We start from the raw sequence: 18,834 nt of genomic DNA on the forward strand, positions 1-18,834 counted from the left end.
CAATCTCATTGAACTGTATTGTTTTGATGTGGAAGGAAAACTAGAAGAAAGTGAAGGGAATTATATTACCTGTCAGGGTGTTGGCTCCCTCTGGTGCACCTGAAACAAAGTTTTGATCACCAAGGTACTCCATGCTGTGAGATTTAGAAGTATTGCATGCTCGCCATTTATGTATTTGCAAGTATCTAAAATAGCAATAGGAGCTATGTTGCATTGAAGTACATAAAAAATATTTCTAATAGCATAGACTTTAAAACACAGAAGATGATTCTGAGATCTGAATGTATTCCTTTAGTCTTCTGTGAAAATGAGCATATTTTGCTTTCTTAAAGAATAAGGAAAAAAATTTAAGCTCTGAATAGGAAGACTTTGTTATACTGAGTGTTCCACACACCTTTCATGGGAACTCCTGTATCTGTCTCTATTTTGTGGTGTTATTTAATGTCTCTCAAGAATTGGAGAAGGATTTTGAATCTTGCTGTCTATCATCAGCCTGCAGCAATCCCCTCTCCATTCTGTTGAGGGGAGCATCTCTAAACATGAAAATGTCTCAGTTTAGGAGGTACGTGAAAACTACAGCCTTTTATGTGTTTGAAATGTGGGATGAGCAAATCTGATACATGCAGCTACTTTCCTTCTTTTCCCCTCTCCGTTGTTCAGGTTTAAGCTAAGTTTTGTTTTTGAATGTCTGAATAGCTTCATTTATTCAGGATTGCCTTAGCTACTTTGAGAATTTCTTTTCTGCTGCAATTAACATTTCTTGTGCAGTGAAAAGGGAAAAACTTTGTCTTTGTAGTGCATGCTTCTTCCAGGGCAATTTAAAAGTAAGTGACAGTACTAGGAGGGAGAATACAGAACCTTTATTGCCCATTTATTAGCTAATTGTTCTCACTCTCTAGCACAAAGGCTTTTAATGTTGTTATAGTAGGAAAAAATACTGCAATTAGAAGGCATATTTTCTTCTTAAATACTATTCTGAAAAATGTTGCTCATGTTATGAAGTAGAGCATTAAGCTAGATTTCCTTTAATGGTTGGAGTGCTACTATGTAAAGTATAAACTCTAATAGTATGATTTGCTCCCACAGGAAGGTTCTGTGTCTTGTGTCCAAATAAACAATTTTGTTTGTGAGTTCAGAAGCTTACGTATGAACCTGGTTTCATTTTAGGTACTACATATGGGATGAACAAAGGGAAAAAAACTGGTCTTTCTTAACTGTGGTAGCTAGCAGAATTTAATATAACCCTTGAGATCTAAAAACATGCTATGTTCTGTGCATCCCTGTCTTCTTTCTAGTAAGGCCAAGTCTAGCTGAAATTGTACGAACAGGTCAGTATTGACAGTGGAATTACCTGGTCACAGCCTGAAACAATGGCTGAGCACCAGGTGAGAAAGTGTGGCTAACTCAGGGAGCACAGGTGCAAACAATGCACCTGAGTGACTGAAAGGAGTGGAGCCTGGATCCACTTCTCACCTTCGTGTAAGGGTTTGTAGCACAAACCCTTGCACTCCTCTTGGGCTATTGGAAAGGGGTGAGCTATTGCTCCATAGTGCCTGTATCCCCACTAGAAGGCACTATCATCAACTTCTTTTGCCATACATTTAAGCAAAATTTGCAGTGGAGCTGCAGTTAATATCAAAATTTTTTTGTTTTAACTTTTCCAGCTTCTGAAATGAAATTTCAAGTCTCCTTCTGTTGGTATAAAAATGTCAGTTAAGATTGTGATTCTCTGAAGTATTATATCAATAAGGATTTATAACATGGACCTGGACTTTTAAATCAACAGTCTAGCTTGAATATGTAAGATAGGCACTGCTGGAAGCCAGAGTATATTGAAGGGAACAGTTGCTTTCTGCTTTGAAGTTAGTATGGAATTAACTGTATTTTCAGAAGAGGAATCTGTTCTATGACATTGTTCAACTGAATTTGAATTTGTAGTTGAAGAACTTAATGTAAGGCAGAAGGGAAAGAAGGCCTTCTGAATTTTGAAAATATATTTCATATTTAGGAAAAATATAACAGGAAAACAGTCCTGTGTTTTTTTATCCCTAAGCTAGATTGCTCTGTGATCTACTGTAAGTGTAGCTTCTTGACTTTTCTTACCCATTTTATAACTCAGTATAGAAATGTACTTCCATTTATATATGATGTTTTTCATAGATGCCCAAATCCTGAATTCCTTAGTGATGTGAGGCAATTTATTCTGTATGAATGCTTCTGGCTGGACTAGGGGGTGCTGGTAGTATCTGGGTCTAACATCTAAACAGCATCTAAAGATGCTGGCATCTAATGCACAGTTCTGTAATCTACTTCTGCAGCAGGCTTTTCTGTCACAAGTGGTAACAGAAAAAGCTTTGGCAGTAAATAATGGTCACAACCATAGAAGTAGCAAGAAAAGAACAGGTCTAACATAATATTTGCAAACTTGAATGTATTTTGAAACTCATTGTATGTTATCAAGGTACTGAGCAAGTTTTAATATGTGAATAGAGAAGCTAAGATGTATTCTAAAAAGGCAGTGTATTATTTGATGCAACTGTCCATTTCCTCTGCTCTGCTAATTCTGCAGTGATGCTTTTTATAGTTGACAACAAGAGGCAGATCTTGGGTAGCATACATAGCTCTTGCTATTCCAGAAGCTCATGCTTCTGGAATAGGTCTTTTTTTGTATAATTTTTAAAAAGACAACAGCCTTAGAAAAATTTTTTATTATTGCAATAATTTAAAAAGATTACTTTCACCATTTCTGAACAAAGATGATTGTAGGAGGAGTTATAGTCACAAGCATTATGACTTTTCTTTTACAGTTCTAGTCCAGAGGTGGCATTTTCACAATCCAGCTTAAAATGACAGCAAAGGTATATTTTAACATTTGAAGGGCGTAATTACTCAATTAGAAGTCAGAAGGGAGGGTTCTTCATTGTGTTTTTGTTATGAAAAGGTAAATCCTCAGTTAAGGATTAAGAGGGAAGACAACACAGTTGTCAAAGATCAAATGAGAGACATTATGTTTGTTGGCTTGGATGTCTGTAGGGTTGCAGGTGACCAATGTCAACACTTTAAAAAAAAAAAAAAAAAAAAAAACATCCACGAAGGGAGAAACACTTCATTTTGAACAGACCCAGTCCTGGTAGTACGTGCTTACTATCATGATGGTTCAAGTAACTAAAATGCATGTTTGAGTACATGCAGGATTAAACTGCAGCTTTGTCCTGCTTCAGTCAAAATAATTAGTTTTGTCACTAATTAGAACAAGAAAATTCTTAGAATACTGCAGCCTTCTAAACATTACTGAATCAGCTGTGAAAACATTACGCAGCTTTTAAGAATGTCTGGAGTCCTAACCTGACTCAGAACTTGTAATACTGAAAGCAGGACATTAACAAAAATGCATCTGAGCAAGTCTAATTTGAATTGTTGTAAATCTCCTTATTGTGTGAAGGCTTTAATTCAAAGAGCACTTCTTGGTTTTGCAATAATTGAAGTTGGATTTTTATTTCTTTTAAGCAAAAGAAAAGATTGAGACACCTGTAATACCAAATTTTAACATACAAGAGTTGGAATTTCTGAGGTGGCTAAATAAGCTAATCCACTGGAACACCCAGTGCTAACCATCAAGTGGGATTTCATAGTTTATTAGAATCCTTCTATAAGTTCTGAAATCCCACATATTTAAAGAAACACTGTCACTGTTACTTCATCTTTCTTGTTACTTCAGGATCCCTACTGAACACTTTGGAAAGCAGTGTTTGAACTTGCTTAGAGACACCTTCACAGAGCCTGATTTTTCATGGAGAATGTACATAACACTCAAAATCAGAGCCTTCCGTATGTCTCAAGCTGAGTTCTGAGAACAGTTCCCCCTTACTTAATTTCCCTATCTGAAATATAAAACATTCCTTGACTTAATGCAGTCATGTAATCACTATTAAATACAATTAGTCATTTCTAAAACTCTTTCAACTACTGCAAAGTATAGAACATCTCCAAATAAAATATTCTGAAATGTAAGACATGATGAAATGCTTCTTGTGTACATCTTCCCCATAATCTTGATGTTTAAGTGCCAGTGCAGTGCAATCTCAGTAGAGTGAAATTTATAGTAATCCATAAAATTCCATCATCCAAGGTGATGCACCCCTCCCCTTCATCCCCCTCCTTCTCTTTATTTTCTTCATTTACTTAAATGTAAAGTTTTCTTTTGGAAAAAAAAAAAAGCTTCATCCATGGATGATTTTTTTGCTTGCTATGAAACAGCAAAATGAAAGTGCAAGTTAAGCAACCTTGTACATATCTGTTCTTACTGGTCATTGGATTGCAGTAGTTCAGAGTTTCATATCCTGATTCCTGAATATCCATCTCAGTGGACTTCACAAGTTTCTCTATCATATAACTTTAATCTGGCATAAATTTCAGGATCTCAGCTCTGTGATCTACCATGTATCTACTACATCTTCTGAGCAAAACTCTAACATTCTGTCTTTTCAGCAAAACAAAATACAAATATGGGGCTCCAAAGAAAATGAAAGTAGATCCATTTGTGCAGCAAAAACTATTGTTTGCATCAGCTATTGTAAATCTCTTGTCCTTTCTTTGCAGGCTGGCTATTTCTTGCTACTCTCTAGGTTTTGGATTGTTTTACCCTCATGCCCTGTGCTTCAGCTACAGGAAGTAGAAACTAACACAACAGCTATAGAACAATTTCTGTATATGCTCACCTTTGATCAGCAACACCCTCCTGTCCACCCCCCATCAATTTGTCATTTTATTGGTCAGTCAGTTATAAACAATTATGAAGTTGTACTGAAAATATCTACAAGGAGTTTCTTTCACTGTTTCAGGCTTAGACTCTTAGGTTGTTGATTTGTTTTCTTTTTGCAGTACTTAAGGTAAGAAGGTCCTCACTCATTCCTAGAGGACCAAGGCATTTCAGTCCTGTAATACATTTTTATAAACACACAGTTATTAATGATAGTAGTGAAGATGTATTGTTTGCCCACCAGTCTCTAGTGTAAGGTACCATCCTAAGCTCAGTAAGGGTCACTGCAGTCAGTGAAACTCAAAGTATTGCTTGAAAGTCACATCTTTCCTTGGGATTTTTTTTTTTATTTCCTGTGCTCAATGAGGGTATGGTGTGAACAATTTTGTCATCTTAAAATAACCCTGACAGCTGCTAAAATACTTCAGCAGAATACAGGGCTTTTAACTCCAAGTTTTGCAAAGAGCAGATCAGCTCATCAGTATTTTCTTCACTGTTTAATGTTAAGATGCTTTCAGTATGAGAATGATTTTTTTTTTTTCTTTTTGGGAAGATAAATGTTGATACATCTTAAATCTTAGTGTATTCCCTTGATAGTATGATCTCTGTATCTGACCTAAAGAATTAGATAGGTAGTAAATATTCTTGGAATGGCACTGCTTGACTTTTTCTAAATCTTAATGAATTTCCTAAATCTAGTAACACAAGTTGTTTCACTACATGGATCTACAGCAGCTAGTGTGTAGAAAAGTCACTTTAAACCTGGGGCATGTTCATATTGCTACAGACTGTTTCTTACCTTAATGTAGTTATGAAATTTATTTTCTTGAAGATAACCTCTTTTTTTCATGTTACCTGCTTCTTCCATTTTTTTTTCTTATTCCATTTCTACATTTAACTAAAAATACCTTCATCTCTGAGTCCAGCTACTGATACCAACGGCATCAATATGGTTTAAACTGAAATGCTTCTTAAAAAAAAGCAACCTTTTTTTCTTTTCCCACTCTAATAATCACCACTGAGAAAAAGATTCTTTACAAAAGTGGCTGGAGATAAAAATAGATAACCCAAAAGCTTGAGTCTGGAGATGTGGTTGTGTTCATCAAGGTAGGGATTTAAGAACAATTCAGTCTGAACTGCAAAATCCCTGAAGGCTGAATTTGTCTTTTTTCAAGGCTGGCTGCCTTCATCTTGAATATTGTTTGCTGAATGTTGTGGGGGGGAGGAGGAGGGGGAACGTCACTTCAGCTGTGAAGTGTACTTGTAGGTTGAATTCGGATGTAGGACATTCTGATAAAAGTGAAAATTATGGGGTAATAGAGAAAAGCAAGCCCTTTGGGGTGTTAAGCAGAACTGTCTTCCTGTTAAATGCTTCTTCCCTGAGGTCTTGACAAGGTGATGGCTTTTGGAAACCAGAGGTCCTCAATATCATGTGTATGCTGCACCAGGTGCCGTGGCTTCTGTCAATCACTTGTGAATTTGCCTTGCTTTCTGCAAACCATCATAGATTATCATTGTCTGCTTCATAGAAACTGGCTGAATGGACTTTTTAGGTTCCTAAGCGTATGTCATCTTTCCGAGATAATTAGATGGTACATATCCTTTCTGACCTTTGGCTTCTGCTAGCCACCATTCTTTATTGCCACTCAGATCAGAAAACCGAAGTATCCTAACCTTCTGATACTCCTGAAGACTGAGTTCCTGATCATTTCTTGCTTGAAATGCATAAACGGCATAGAAGGTCTGAAAAAAGAAAGCCACAAAATCTGAATTCAGAAATGTAGCCATGTCTTACCCGGCCATTGTGTGTTAGCGTGAGTTGTGTATGTACAATATATCTAATAGCATTGTACATACATAACTGCATGGTCTGTAATTGCTTACAGTATACAAAGAATGGGGCCAAAATAATAAGTAAAACTGGAGGGTCTTAAGAATTCAGCGTAGGAAGGAACAAACTAAGCTCATCAAAAGAGCACTGTGCTAAAGGTTTCAGCTCACATCATGCAGCCTTGCATTGGCTGGAGAATTTACAAGCTTTCAAATGAGAGAAACACCTTGTCTAAATCTCCTACTCTTAAATATGGCAGCTGTTAGGATGGATCTCTCAAACCATCTCTTCAGCTGCCAGAGATCCTATCTGCAGTGATCTGATCTGAAGATGATAAAAATTTCGGGCACCTCTGTGCCTTGCTGATCATCTTTGCTGCAGCTGTCTTGTTAAAGGTAAGTGGAAAAATCCCCAAGCAGCTCAAATGAGAACTGTGTGACGTACATGGGGTGGTGTAATGCAAAGGGGTGTTTTCTATGAGACAAGACTGAGATTTGCAGTTGAACTGATTCTTTTACCACTTTGTAGCTATTTAAAAAAGCCAAAGGACAGAGGATAGCAAATTCCCCATGTCATTCTGACAGATTAGTACAAGAATTTTCCAGTGCAAAAAGGAACTATTTAAATTACAGCCATTATAACTGTGGATTTGAGATGAGAAAAATAAGAAGACGGGCACAGCAGGTATCCTACTTACATGCTGATCATCCATATCCTGAGAATCTCCAGCCCCTGTGCTATTAGTTGTGGGATTTTCACAGGAGTGAACAGATGAGTTGCTGTCATTCTTCTTGTGCCCTGAACTTGAGCTGCTGTCAGAGGATGGCCGTGAAGAGACAAAGAGGCTGATATTATCAAAATCATCATCACAGAAGTTGTTCTCTGCTACGTCCTTCTGTGCTTTGGCTGGATTGAAAGGCTTCAGGAAGGAGGAATACACATATCCCTTGAGGACTGGATATCACAGTAAAAAGACAGAAAATTAAAAAAAAAAAATGCTGTTAAACTATTTTATGCAGCTGTCAGTACAACGTAAGCAGACAGATGGGGCCAGAATGAAAAGAAATCAATACGAAGCTGTTATTGGGATGTTTGTGCAAAGAACTTACTTCCTGTGTCAACAAGCCATCTGCTAGTACTTTGGAAGGGATCCTTTTGCTCCACAACAGCCACCACTTCTCCTTCATGCAGATCAATATCAAATTCCTGTGTGGCATTGCACTTGCGCTTAGCTTGATACAGCACTTCTGCACTGTATGTAGACAGCAGCTTGGACCTGTGGTCTTCTGTTTGACGTGGCGATTCGAGCTGAAAAGAGTAAAAATTGTTCAGTAGGAATACTGTCAAGGTTGTTTGTTGAGCAGCACAGATGCATAAAAGGAACCAGTGTACATATTTCATGTGGCAACTGACTGCACTTCTACACGCAGATAAAGGAGTTAGTTACACAGCTGTATGTAACCAAATCTCCTTTGCATGTGCAGAAAGGACCTTCCAACTGCTATGTTAATAGCTGACCAATAACAGACAGATCTCGAAAGATATAGAGGAGTATAACTAATTAAGTACCTCTTAGCCAGTAGTCTGTTCTCATGAGCCTGTGTTCTGTATGTGAACTGTCACTGCTTTAATTGTTTTTCCAGAACAATGATCTTTGAATTCCTCTGTGAAGTTGCAAAAAGTGTAATCAAAAATTATCAGATATGTTATGGTCATGTAGCAACTTGCATGGCAAAGCTCTGGGGCAGAAAATGAGTAGAAACAGAATGGTCTGCTTTTTGTACAAAATTCCCTTGTTATATATGGGCAAGGTGCTATGAACTGGAAGCATGTTTGGTTAGAGGGCTGAAAGAGAGGGGCTGAACGTCACTTTAACACAATGTGGTAGCAAGGGCACATGTTCCTGCCTCTCTGATTTGAAAATGAATCCTGCAGCTTCCTTGGCTTCTCCTGAAAGCTGACTTCATGTTGTAGGGTCAAGCAGACCCCATGAATGCTCTGTAAATGTGTGATAAGATTAGGAACCACAGGCATGTGGATTTCTTAGTGGACTTCATGAATCTTTTGCACTGGGGTGTGTACGTGTGTTAATTTGTGTATACATGCAAATACACAGAAAAGCAGGATGAAAAGTTCTGAATAAGGGTAAGAAGATGTACTGCAACAGTTCTTAACAAGAGAAGCAATCCAACTTTACATATACAGCCTTAACACGTGCGTAAAGACCTAAGGATAATCAGAAGTGATCTCAAGTGGATTTCCAAGATAACACAGAGTGTGAAGAGTCTTAAGAAGTTACTGGTCAATGGAACAGCTTCATTCCAGTAACACAATTCAGATTCCCAGTGGAGGGATGAAACCCAGACCTCTGTATGATATAAACATGGATTTGGTTCAAAAGTGATCAGAAAAGGATTCTTTAAACAACTCAGATGTATGAAACTCACTGGAGAGGGGGCAGGTTTCTTTTTTTCCAAGCTCAATTTTCTTTCAATGAAGGTTGCACTGCTGTTTTCTTTTACAAAATTCAGCTTGTGAACCTCCTCCATCAACTGATGCTGCACTTCACAGATGCTTGAGGAAGACAGCTGCAAACATAAAGGTGGGTTAGATCTCATGAACAAAATGGTAATGAGATTTGAGACAGCATATTTGGCTTAATGGGCTCAACACTAGGCATCAGAAATCTGACAAGGTACCGCTGTTTCCTGCAGAGCCTATAGTGTGCTAGGCACAAGACAAAAGAAAGATCTGCTTAAGAAAAGTAACTAATGATTACTGTTAGATTTACAACACATAGTGATTTAAGTTGCATCATTAAAAAAATATTCTAAACAGCAACGAAAATGTAAATGAGCAGCTTTGCATTTATGGTACTGAGCCACCTGTTTTCAGATGCAAATGTACATCAGAGTGGCCCATGTGCTGCAAGGCTTACCCCACAGCTGTGTTTCTGTGAAACTGCGTGCTGATACCAGGTTAAAGACACTTGGATAAGCTGGCACTCTGTCTGAGGCACTGCATAAGTGCTTTTGGTGTGTGCCTAACTCCAAATATGTTTGCTGATGTAAACAGGAAAAAAAGGAGGGGAGAGGGGAAGAATTAATTTTTTAGGAAAAGCATCATAGAAAACAATGCTTGACAGAGCATATTCCAAAATACTTAATGGTCACGTTATAGGGATCCAATTTCTTCATGCAGAAAAAGCCTTTATATTCTGTTTGAACAGTGCAGCTCTGTTTTGATCCTGACCTTTTCTCAATTTTTCAGCCCTTTCCTGCCTCTGAAGTCAGCCCTTGGTGGAAAGGGATACTCCGGAAGGGCCTCACTGCAACATGTTTCTTATGCAGAATCTTGTCCAAACACAGTTGCCTAAACATGCCTCTGTTTCAGGTGAGTGAATTTGGAGGTATTGTCATAGCTCTGTTTCCCAGTTTGCAAGTCCTTCAGGGGAGCGAAACTTTGTGTAATTTTCACACAAATTAATAATAGCTCCATAATCTTGAGGTAATGCTTACAGTGCACAGAAAGAGTTGAGTAGGCTGGAAGAACTGATGCATTTATGTTAGCTCCAATAGGCATCCTTGTTGGCTGTGACTACATAAGAGAAATTATTTTAACTTTCTAAAACTGCCAACACAGACAGAACTATACCTTATTGACTTGTCCTTCCATGCAGGAGCTTCTGCAGCATATCTGGATTTAAAAGCAACTTGTTTTTTTATAGAAATTATTTCATCCGATCTCCTTAGCTTTACACCTGCAGGTTTCTGCGTGACTCTGCAGGCCTAACACTAGCAGGAGAGTTCATGCACTTTCGTAGAATTTCTCTTCCTGTGTCTTCTAGGCTGTTCAGGGCAGACCTAAAGAAACCAAGGCTTAAATGCTAAGAACTGCCTCCATTTTGCCCTATTGTCTCTCCATGATATTGCTGGAGCAGCTGCATTAAGGTCATTCTCATCAAAAGGTCCAAGACTGACAAAACTCAAGCTGAGAACTTAACCTTTGCTGAGTTTGCAAAGAAGAAGAAAAAAAAATTGTGCTCAGCAAAACAATCAAAATCACAGTAGCTTTTAGGCATGTGTCCTACACCCTACCCAAGGCATACAAAAAGAAAAAAAGAGAGATAAATAGGACTTATGCCTATTTATAATTTACTTACTGGAACAGGCACCACCACAGCAGAATTTGATTGAAGTGCTGCAGACATAATACTTCTGAGGAGGGTAATGAAGCAATACAAACAGTTCAACACAATCTTTTTGGCTGCTCTGTTGAATACCTGAAGTTCTTCCACTAGCTGTGCATTTAAAGCCTCATAGTCTTTCTTTGCTAGATCAAGCTCTTCTCCTGTTGACCTCTGGAGGCAGCTGTTGTAGTCCAACAATTTGTCATAGCGTTTCTGGATGAGCTTCTGTGGGCCTGAAAACAAGGCTTGTAGTGCTGAGAGAGGAGTCAAAACAACCTTGTCTAGTTGAGCCATCTGGAAAGATATAAAACAGACCCACATGTTACTTCATTCTCACAGTTCTTCAGACACAGTAACAGGTTCAGCCTGATTGCAGTCCACCAACCACCAAGCAATCTATTATTGATCCTTCCCAAAGTATTGCTGTCAGAGGCAGCTTCACAGTACAGGGTGTGGCATGAGTTAGAAATCCTTCATAAAGGAGGGGGTAACAGATTTGCAGCTTACAGTGTCTGATAATGGAAATGGTCTCCTGGAGTCCATAGCCTGTATTACTGTCCTTTGTGATACTATGGAGGAAAGACCAAGGCAAGGATCAGTGAAGGATAACCATGAGGACTGAAACTGAAGAGTAGGTAAATACGCTTTTCAGTGCCTCGTGATGCTGCACTCAAGTAAAACTGAGAATTCCAGCCACTATAAACTCTAGAGGTCTTGTTAAATGGCAGTGGCAATCTTTGTTTCAAAGGATATCAAAACTTTCTTTTTTTTTTTGCTTCTATTTTTTTCTGTAAATAACAGTAAATCAATTCCTGTTTAAGCAAACACAGACACTTGATTAAGTTATGCTATGCTTGCTGGTTTTATCTCTAGTAATCAGCAACAGTACATAACTGGTAAAAAAAAAAAATCCTTCTTAGGCATTCCTATTAGCCTCTAGTAGGAATCAGAAGTTTAATGTTGCGGTAAAAAAATATATATTTTTGATAGTCACATGTTGTAATATAGCACAGACTTCTGATGAGTAAAACTCATAATCAAGTTAAAGCCCTCGGATGTTCTGTGTGAAATAACTTGTTGGATCAAGTGTGGGAATAAAAGGGCAGCCATCCCTCTTCCCCTCCATAGCACACCATGGTTGAGGGCACATCTGTTTTAGTACCAGGAGTGCTCTCCCAAGGCCAAGATGCTGTGCACTGGCTGCTAGCTTCTGTCTTATTTCCACTTGAAAAACTAGACTGTGTTTAGTGAAGCAGTTTTTGATGTGTTAAGAAAAAAGTTTTTCCAAACTGCTGTTCTTGATTTCTAGAAGTGAAGGGGCTATTGTGGACTTCTGCCCTAAACTTTTCCCTAAAACACAAGAGAGGAAAGTATCCATTACTGATAAATACAGAAAAGGAAAAAAATAAAAAATTTAACGTGAGCCTCTTGCTGAGATCTCCATTGATAACACACATACAGAAGAACACGTAAGCATCTGCTCACCATGCAAAGTGAGGACATTATTGGTTTTTTTTAAATATATATAGGGTAAAGACTGTATGAAATGTAAGACATACAAATAGAAAACAAGTAAACATAGTTATTAAAAATTTCCACAGCTAAATAATGTTCAAATGTTTTTTAAAATTATGTGGGACTTCAGGCCAGATGGGTCCTGAGCCAGTGAGAGTTACAAAGTGTCTTCCTGAAAATTGGTTTTATGTTTCACCTGCTGTGGACCTTCTGCTGCTGCTTTGCTGGTTCTGGAAGTGGGTGGGGAAGGGTGTCTTCCATACTGCACACTCATCATTCAGTGTGATAGAGTGGTCCCTCTTCCTCCCCTTACGTACTCATTCATTTTAAAGATATTGAGAAGATATTTCTGATTATTAAGATTAATTTTTCAGTTTCTTTGTAAATTCTGGAACTACAAAGAAAAGGAAATCACACCATCTCACTTCCTGTCATCAGACTGAGGAAAGCATAAGAAAACCTCCACCTCTGAATTTTACTAGGTTGAACTGTTTGAAGCAGCAGCCTGCCCCATTTTGAAGAGAAATTTTAGTCTTAGTAGAGTCAGATGTTAGAATTCCTTTGGAACCTGAAAGCAAGAGACTAGTTGAAAAACTTGAAGTTTTTTCAGAGTTGGGTTATTGTTTTTTAACTGTTATAGGCTACATTCAGGTTGTTCACATTTTCCCTATACTAAGGATACTAAGTTGCTTGAAAAGGTAATAAAGCTGAGATTTCCATGGATTTATGATTCCAGGAACTAACAGATCAGGACATATATACAGCAAAGATTTTAAAAAAGAAACAAAAGCAAAAACAATAAAACCCACTGTAAGACTGTGAATATTGGTAAGGAAACTAGAAAAAGAGATCCGCTGCTCCTGTCTAAAGCTCAGCAGAAGCATGCAAATTTAGCACAATGATTTTAGTTCAATCTTAGGAACTTACAAAGTTTTCTTTAGTTTTTTTAGAGAAAATACATTTTACTTGGACTAAATTTTCTTATTTCCTATAGCAACTTATACAAAGAAACACTCATCTTTCCCAGTGGATTCCTAAGGTTTTTTTTTTGCTCCTTCTTGCCCTGAGTCTTCCTCACATACATGTTCTCTCAGACACACTGTTATTTATGTGATGTTGGACATTGCATAAACTTACAAGGTCTTCATAGAGATTTGTAGGATTGTTCATTTTCTTTGAGTTTTTGTTGGCTTCGTTGTCTTTGTCTTGCAAGATTTCCTGAAGCCCAGTTATATTCTGTGCAGCCAGATGTATGGAATCCTAAATGAGAAGATGGTAGGAAGATGAAAATGGGTTATGATTTATATAAAGTGTTGCACCCGCTCATGCAGATATGCAGTAATACTGATGGAATCAGAAATATTTTCCATCTCTCAGACCTATTTGCTTTTTTTTCTGTGCAGTTTCCAGTCATTTGGGAGTTGTTTACTGTGAAAATATTTTCCTGTGTTTTACCTATTTTCAATGCAAACTGTTGATGGATAAAGTTGTTAATGTTCAGCTAAAAAAAGTTGTGCCCCAGATTGCATAAAACCATGTACCCACCTGTAGATGCTGTAAGGATAATGAAATGTTCTTCACACATGATTTCACAGTCTTCTCTAAGCTTCGAAACAACTTTTCTTCCTTATTGAATGTCTGATCTTTCACCTAAATCAGATGTTTTCACTGTTATTTTGGAGTCTGGCTAATGAAAGAAATCTCTAGAGCTCTGCTGGAAAAACCCCAAGCCTTCCCTAAACTCCTCCCTTTGAAAACAGAACAGATTGGTCTCTAGTTCTCCCAAACTCTGATCTGAATCCAAGAAAAGTCGAAGGCACTGGACAACATGACAGAGATTTTAAGTTCTGCCAAACCTTGTGGAAGCAGGGCGTTGCTTTATTATAAGCACATCTACATGTATCAATAGAAATATCTTTTTTATATATATTTTTGCTGCATTTGGGGAAACGATGGTGAAAATATGACATAAAATATGATATACTTTTATGTCACTGCATTGTTTCCTTTGGTGCTCATGTGTGTAATGGAGAGTTTTCTCCCAGGCAGTCTGTAGGTGGAGCTGTTACCTCTAGAGCGACATCAGCTCTTCGGCTTGTAACCTCACCAGCTGGAAACAGGCTGCTTTTACTTTTTTAATGCTGTCTATAGAAACCCTGAAAATACGTTTATTTCTGCCTATCTTTTTAGTTAAGGAATTTGAGAAATCTCAAACCTGTTTTTCAGGGGGTTTTGCTGTAAGGGTCACAGCATGTTTCAGAGATGTGAATTGAAAACTTTTTTTAATTAAGCAGGAGAGAGGACTGAATCTATAACATACATCTTAAGTGTAAGATGATTCTCAAATATTTTAAGCTCAATTAAAAAAATAGAAAATGAACCTTCTTAAAAAAAAAATCACCTCTCCTCTTAATCCCATTTAATTTTACATTTCTCTGAATTCATAGCCTTGTCAGTGTTCCAGTCTGCCATGGGGTTTTGTGGGAAAAACAGCAAAAATACAGAAATTTCCACTGTGCAAATAAATGAGCAGAAAAAAAGTAAATGTGGGTAGTTTGCGTCAGAGAAAGGGGGGAAGCCACTGGTAAACAACAAAACAGGAAAAAATGGCACAGATCTTGAAAAGTCACATCTAGAAAGGCAAATGACCTTGTATAACCAGTAGTCTTGTGCAGAGAGAGATCATTTTCAAGGTCAGTTATAATTGATTTTCTTTGAGATTCAGATTGAAGCTTTTCTGAAAATGTTTATCCTGGTAGGTTTTGAACTACAGCATTGGAATTATAAAGGAGCATTTTGGTTTTGCCCATCTAGCATGCATTGGATTTATCGCACAGTTCTTTGCCTCTGGTAGTTTTGATGTTTACAGGTTCTTAGGCATGTAGAGGCAAACCCTACGTCTTTATTAAGTGGGACTATTAGTCATCTTCCTTAGAGGACTCAGAATGTGAAGGTTGGGATGGACAGTAAGACATCCAGAATGTGTTCACAGCTCAACAGTAACTATTGCCAGTCCAACCACAAAGAGCTGAAGCTGACTTTCACAAAAATACTGGTCACTTCCTCTCTGCTGAAGATCACAAGCTTGAGAAACTCTTAGATAAAAGAGGAAAGGATAAAGAATACATTATCTTGTTTTCTATTTCAATCACAGAGATCTTTCCTGTCTTATGTGACACTCAGAAAATGACTTTATAAATGATGCAGGAGAAAAGCGACACCACAAACTGTATTTCTAAAATGTTTTTAGAAATGCCTGTGCAAAAGCAGCACTGAAGCTGTCAATGCAAATCTGCAGTTGGGTGAGTTAAGTACCTGAGGTTCTCCCCCTGTCAGTATTTTCAGATGGCTGGTGACCCTCTTGGATTTCTTGCTAATGGAGTGAATATTCAGTCGAGAAAACTTTTCTTTAAGGGTTTCATCATCATCATTCCTCTTATACTTCAGCACTGCGCAGAGAGAATTTCATGACACTAATAATCTATATCCGTGGATATAACTTTTCATAGGAATGGGAGCACAAATACGAAACTGCTTGAGACCAGACACTTTGATGTCACTTGCTGTAATCTTGTGTCAAATGCTTGAGATTATGAAAACCCTGTTATCAATACTAGCCTTGAGAATGTTGAAGCAAGGCTTCAATGTTGCAAGTCTGCAAGTCTGTAAGAAACAGCACTGTCACTGCATCTTAATTATTATTGGTGTTTGCAGCTGCATTACTGATGATGAACATGGGTATTACATGTATCCTTTTATCATTTTCATGTTTTGGGAATCTGCATCCTTTGTCAGGCAACATAGCTGGCTGAGGACAAGTGACATTAAGGCATCTGTTATTTTGTTGAAACCTGGTGTATTGCACAACTTAAGTAACACCAACGAAAACTGTTGTGGCATTATGACTGGAGTTGAAACCTCTCTTGCAACTGCCAGCCCAAACCGACAGAAAAATTCACTGTTTTTTTTTCCTTACCTAAATCTTTCCTCCTTTTGAGTTCATTGATGTTCGCATTAATATTTTTCATAGCAGAAAGGGCCTCTTGTAGTGCTTTGTGGTCAGGGTGAGAAGCAGGAGTTGAATTCAACAGTTCACAGAGTAACAGGGGATATTTCATTACCCGCTGTACTGGCTTGATCATCAGGGATCCCATGTCCATTAGATTTGGCTTTCCTCTATAATTTATACCAGGAAAAAGTCACATAAGGAGAATCTCCGTGAAGACAAAAAGTTCTTATATTTCTGTCTAGTCATTGAAGCTGCTGCCTCTTCTATCCTTCAATTGAGCTTTCAACTAAGGAAAATATCAAAACCAGAGCAGTGCTTTGCACTGAGTCATAGAAGTGCAATCACCACTTAAGTCAAAAAATAAGATACATCTGTCAGGAAACACGGGCTGTTGCAAATGAAACCCTCCTCCCGCCCCCTCAATGAGAAATACACACCAGGTCTGAGTTTTCTGTATTTTCAGCAATTTGCCAGACTATTGCCTAGACATCGGCTCTGAAACTGGCCCACTCAGTCTGAGGGGTGTGTATGGTGCAACTTGCACGGCACGGTACCCAAGATGGGAGATGTAGGTGGACGAGCAAATAACAGGAAGTTTGAGAAATGCAAGCAAGTGGGGCTACTACATCCTGCTCTGGCCCCTAAGCTTTAAAATTGCAACATCTCCACATTGTGCGTAACTGAGATGCCTGCTCACTGCTGCATCCCTTCTCGCAACACCTTTCAATTTGCCAGCATAAGCTTTGCCATCCTTTACCTGCTGTTTTTCTGTGCTGGCTTCCAGGAGGTGACATCGCACTACTGAGGCTTTGGCAACAGGTCAGAGGAGTCCTTGTCTCTCCTCATTCTAGCATTCTCCTAAGCAAACCTGGGAGTGCTGCAGCATCACCAGCACTCCCGTGAACTACCCAGACTCACAGACACCCCTTGAAAGTGCGAGTGAGCTGGTGGGAATGGTGTAAGACTGTAGAGCAGAGCAAGGCTTCCATTTGCATGCCCAAAAAGGCTGTCTTGGAGGGAAGGAGCTGGTCTGACAATAACTGTGCAAAAGCTAATGCTAGGCAAAGAAGGATTTCCGAATGAGGAAAAGCAGAATAATACAACATAGAAGAAAAAGCAGAGAACATCCACTCAGATTTACAGGCTGACATCTATTGTTTTGTGAGCAGAAAGAGCAGAAGAGGGAAAAAAAGGCTTTCATTCCCACTTTTATATGTATGAAAAGTACAAGAGCCAATCCTTACTGCTGACTAATTAACTAACAATTTGAATGCCTTTGAGAAGAGACATCTGCATATTTAAACCATCTCTCTTGCACAGACATTATCTGCAAAAAGTTCTGCATGAAAAAAAAATTAAAAGTAGATGCCTTTTAAAGCTTCTTGATGTCCCCAAACCTTCTTATCATTTCAATCCCCCTCATTTTCCCTGTATCCTACATTAAATATATAGAGCTATTTTCCCTTCTTTCAGCTTCTGGCAGCAATAATGAAAAAAATCTTAAATTGTTATTGTTTTCTCTAAAAAGCCCCTTGAATGCAAATCTGTAGAAGCTGCCTCATGAATGGAAAAATCTTCAAGTATCTTCTCTTTATATAGTTGCACTTTGGACAGCTGCCCAAGTGATAAACAGCCCTCTGTTCACGTATCTGCATGACGCAGTCTAGCAATATGGTTTGAGAGATAGTAGGTTTGTTGTAAGATAATGACTCCCTGGGGCACCGAATGCCACAAAGTTCAACTCCTCTAATTCTCCCCAGCGAGATTATCTGCTGATCTCCACTCTCCCTGGATGAGTCCCATTTCCAGTGGGCCCAGTGAGCACGCGTTCGGCAGCCAGGCAGGATGTGGCACCGCCACGCGACCAAAACAGGCTTGTGACATCCATTGTGCAGAGAATGAAGTTGATAATTCATTTGCAATGCTGCTTCTACCTCTCCCACATCTTATCGTGAATTTAGCAAGTATTCTAGGTTGTAAGTAGCTGCAGTAATCTCATAGCAGATTCTCAGTGTAGTTCTGCAGAGCATGCAGCTGGCTTAGCTGCAGTGAGCTTCATGGCATACCCTGCTTCCCTCCTTACAACAAAGCAAGCTCACAGATGCAGAAGGGCTCCCACCAGTTTAAAAAATACATGGTGGTGAGCTGTGCAAAGAGAGAGGACCCCGGGTTTAGTTTCACACACTTTTGCTGTCTAGCAGGTAAGTCCTGTGGTGAACATGACAGCCAGTTTGGTATTGCAGGGCTGAGGACAGTGTTGTGTTCAGCTGGCAGCTCTGAAATTGTGTGCACACATCACAGGCTGCAGCACATCTCAAAGACTTGAGTTTTACAATTTACTATGTGTGAGCCCATATTAGCACAAAACAGGCAGGGCAAATAATTTGCTGTGCTGTAAGGCTGTCATGCAAACCCAGGGATTTCAGTGAGGCTGCACAGTTGTTAATCCAAGCAGAATCCAACCAATCTAGTTGATAGCAATGAGCAGCTTTGTCTGATATGTGTATAATTGTTTTCTTGATCACACTTGA

General features: G+C 38.7%; 1 protein-coding gene and 1 long non-coding RNA gene across 2 annotated transcripts in view; one reads left to right on the forward strand and one right to left on the reverse strand.

Moving 5' to 3' along the window:
• Window positions 1-5,983: 5,983 nt before the first annotated feature.
• Window positions 5,984-18,834, reverse strand: part of ARHGEF38 (Rho guanine nucleotide exchange factor 38) — a 33,462-nt gene continuing 20,611 nt past the window's right edge. Inside the window, exons 6-14 of the mRNA XM_031607549.2 lie at window positions 16,271-16,470; window positions 15,610-15,743; window positions 13,840-13,944; window positions 13,432-13,554; window positions 10,753-11,073; window positions 9,038-9,178; window positions 7,700-7,898; window positions 7,288-7,544; window positions 5,984-6,502 (exon numbers count right to left, since the gene is read on the reverse strand). Coding sequence (XP_031463409.2) covers window positions 6,317-6,502; window positions 7,288-7,544; window positions 7,700-7,898; window positions 9,038-9,178; window positions 10,753-11,073; window positions 13,432-13,554; window positions 13,840-13,944; window positions 15,610-15,743; window positions 16,271-16,470 — 1,666 coding nt within the window. The 3' untranslated portion in view covers window positions 5,984-6,316. The remainder of the gene's footprint in view (window positions 6,503-7,287; window positions 7,545-7,699; window positions 7,899-9,037; window positions 9,179-10,752; window positions 11,074-13,431; window positions 13,555-13,839; window positions 13,945-15,609; window positions 15,744-16,270; window positions 16,471-18,834) is intronic.
• LOC149918107 (uncharacterized) overlaps window positions 9,073-18,834 on the forward strand; it is a 32,059-nt gene continuing 22,297 nt past the window's right edge. Inside the window, exons 1-2 of the long non-coding RNA XR_016465887.1 lie at window positions 9,073-9,192; window positions 9,861-9,983. This is a non-coding gene — a long non-coding RNA (uncharacterized LOC149918107). The remainder of the gene's footprint in view (window positions 9,193-9,860; window positions 9,984-18,834) is intronic.

Source organism: Phasianus colchicus, chromosome 4 (genome assembly GCF_987193195.1).
Source record: "Phasianus colchicus chromosome 4, bPhaCol1.hap1.1, whole genome shotgun sequence".
NCBI lineage: Eukaryota > Metazoa > Chordata > Aves > Galliformes > Phasianidae > Phasianus > Phasianus colchicus.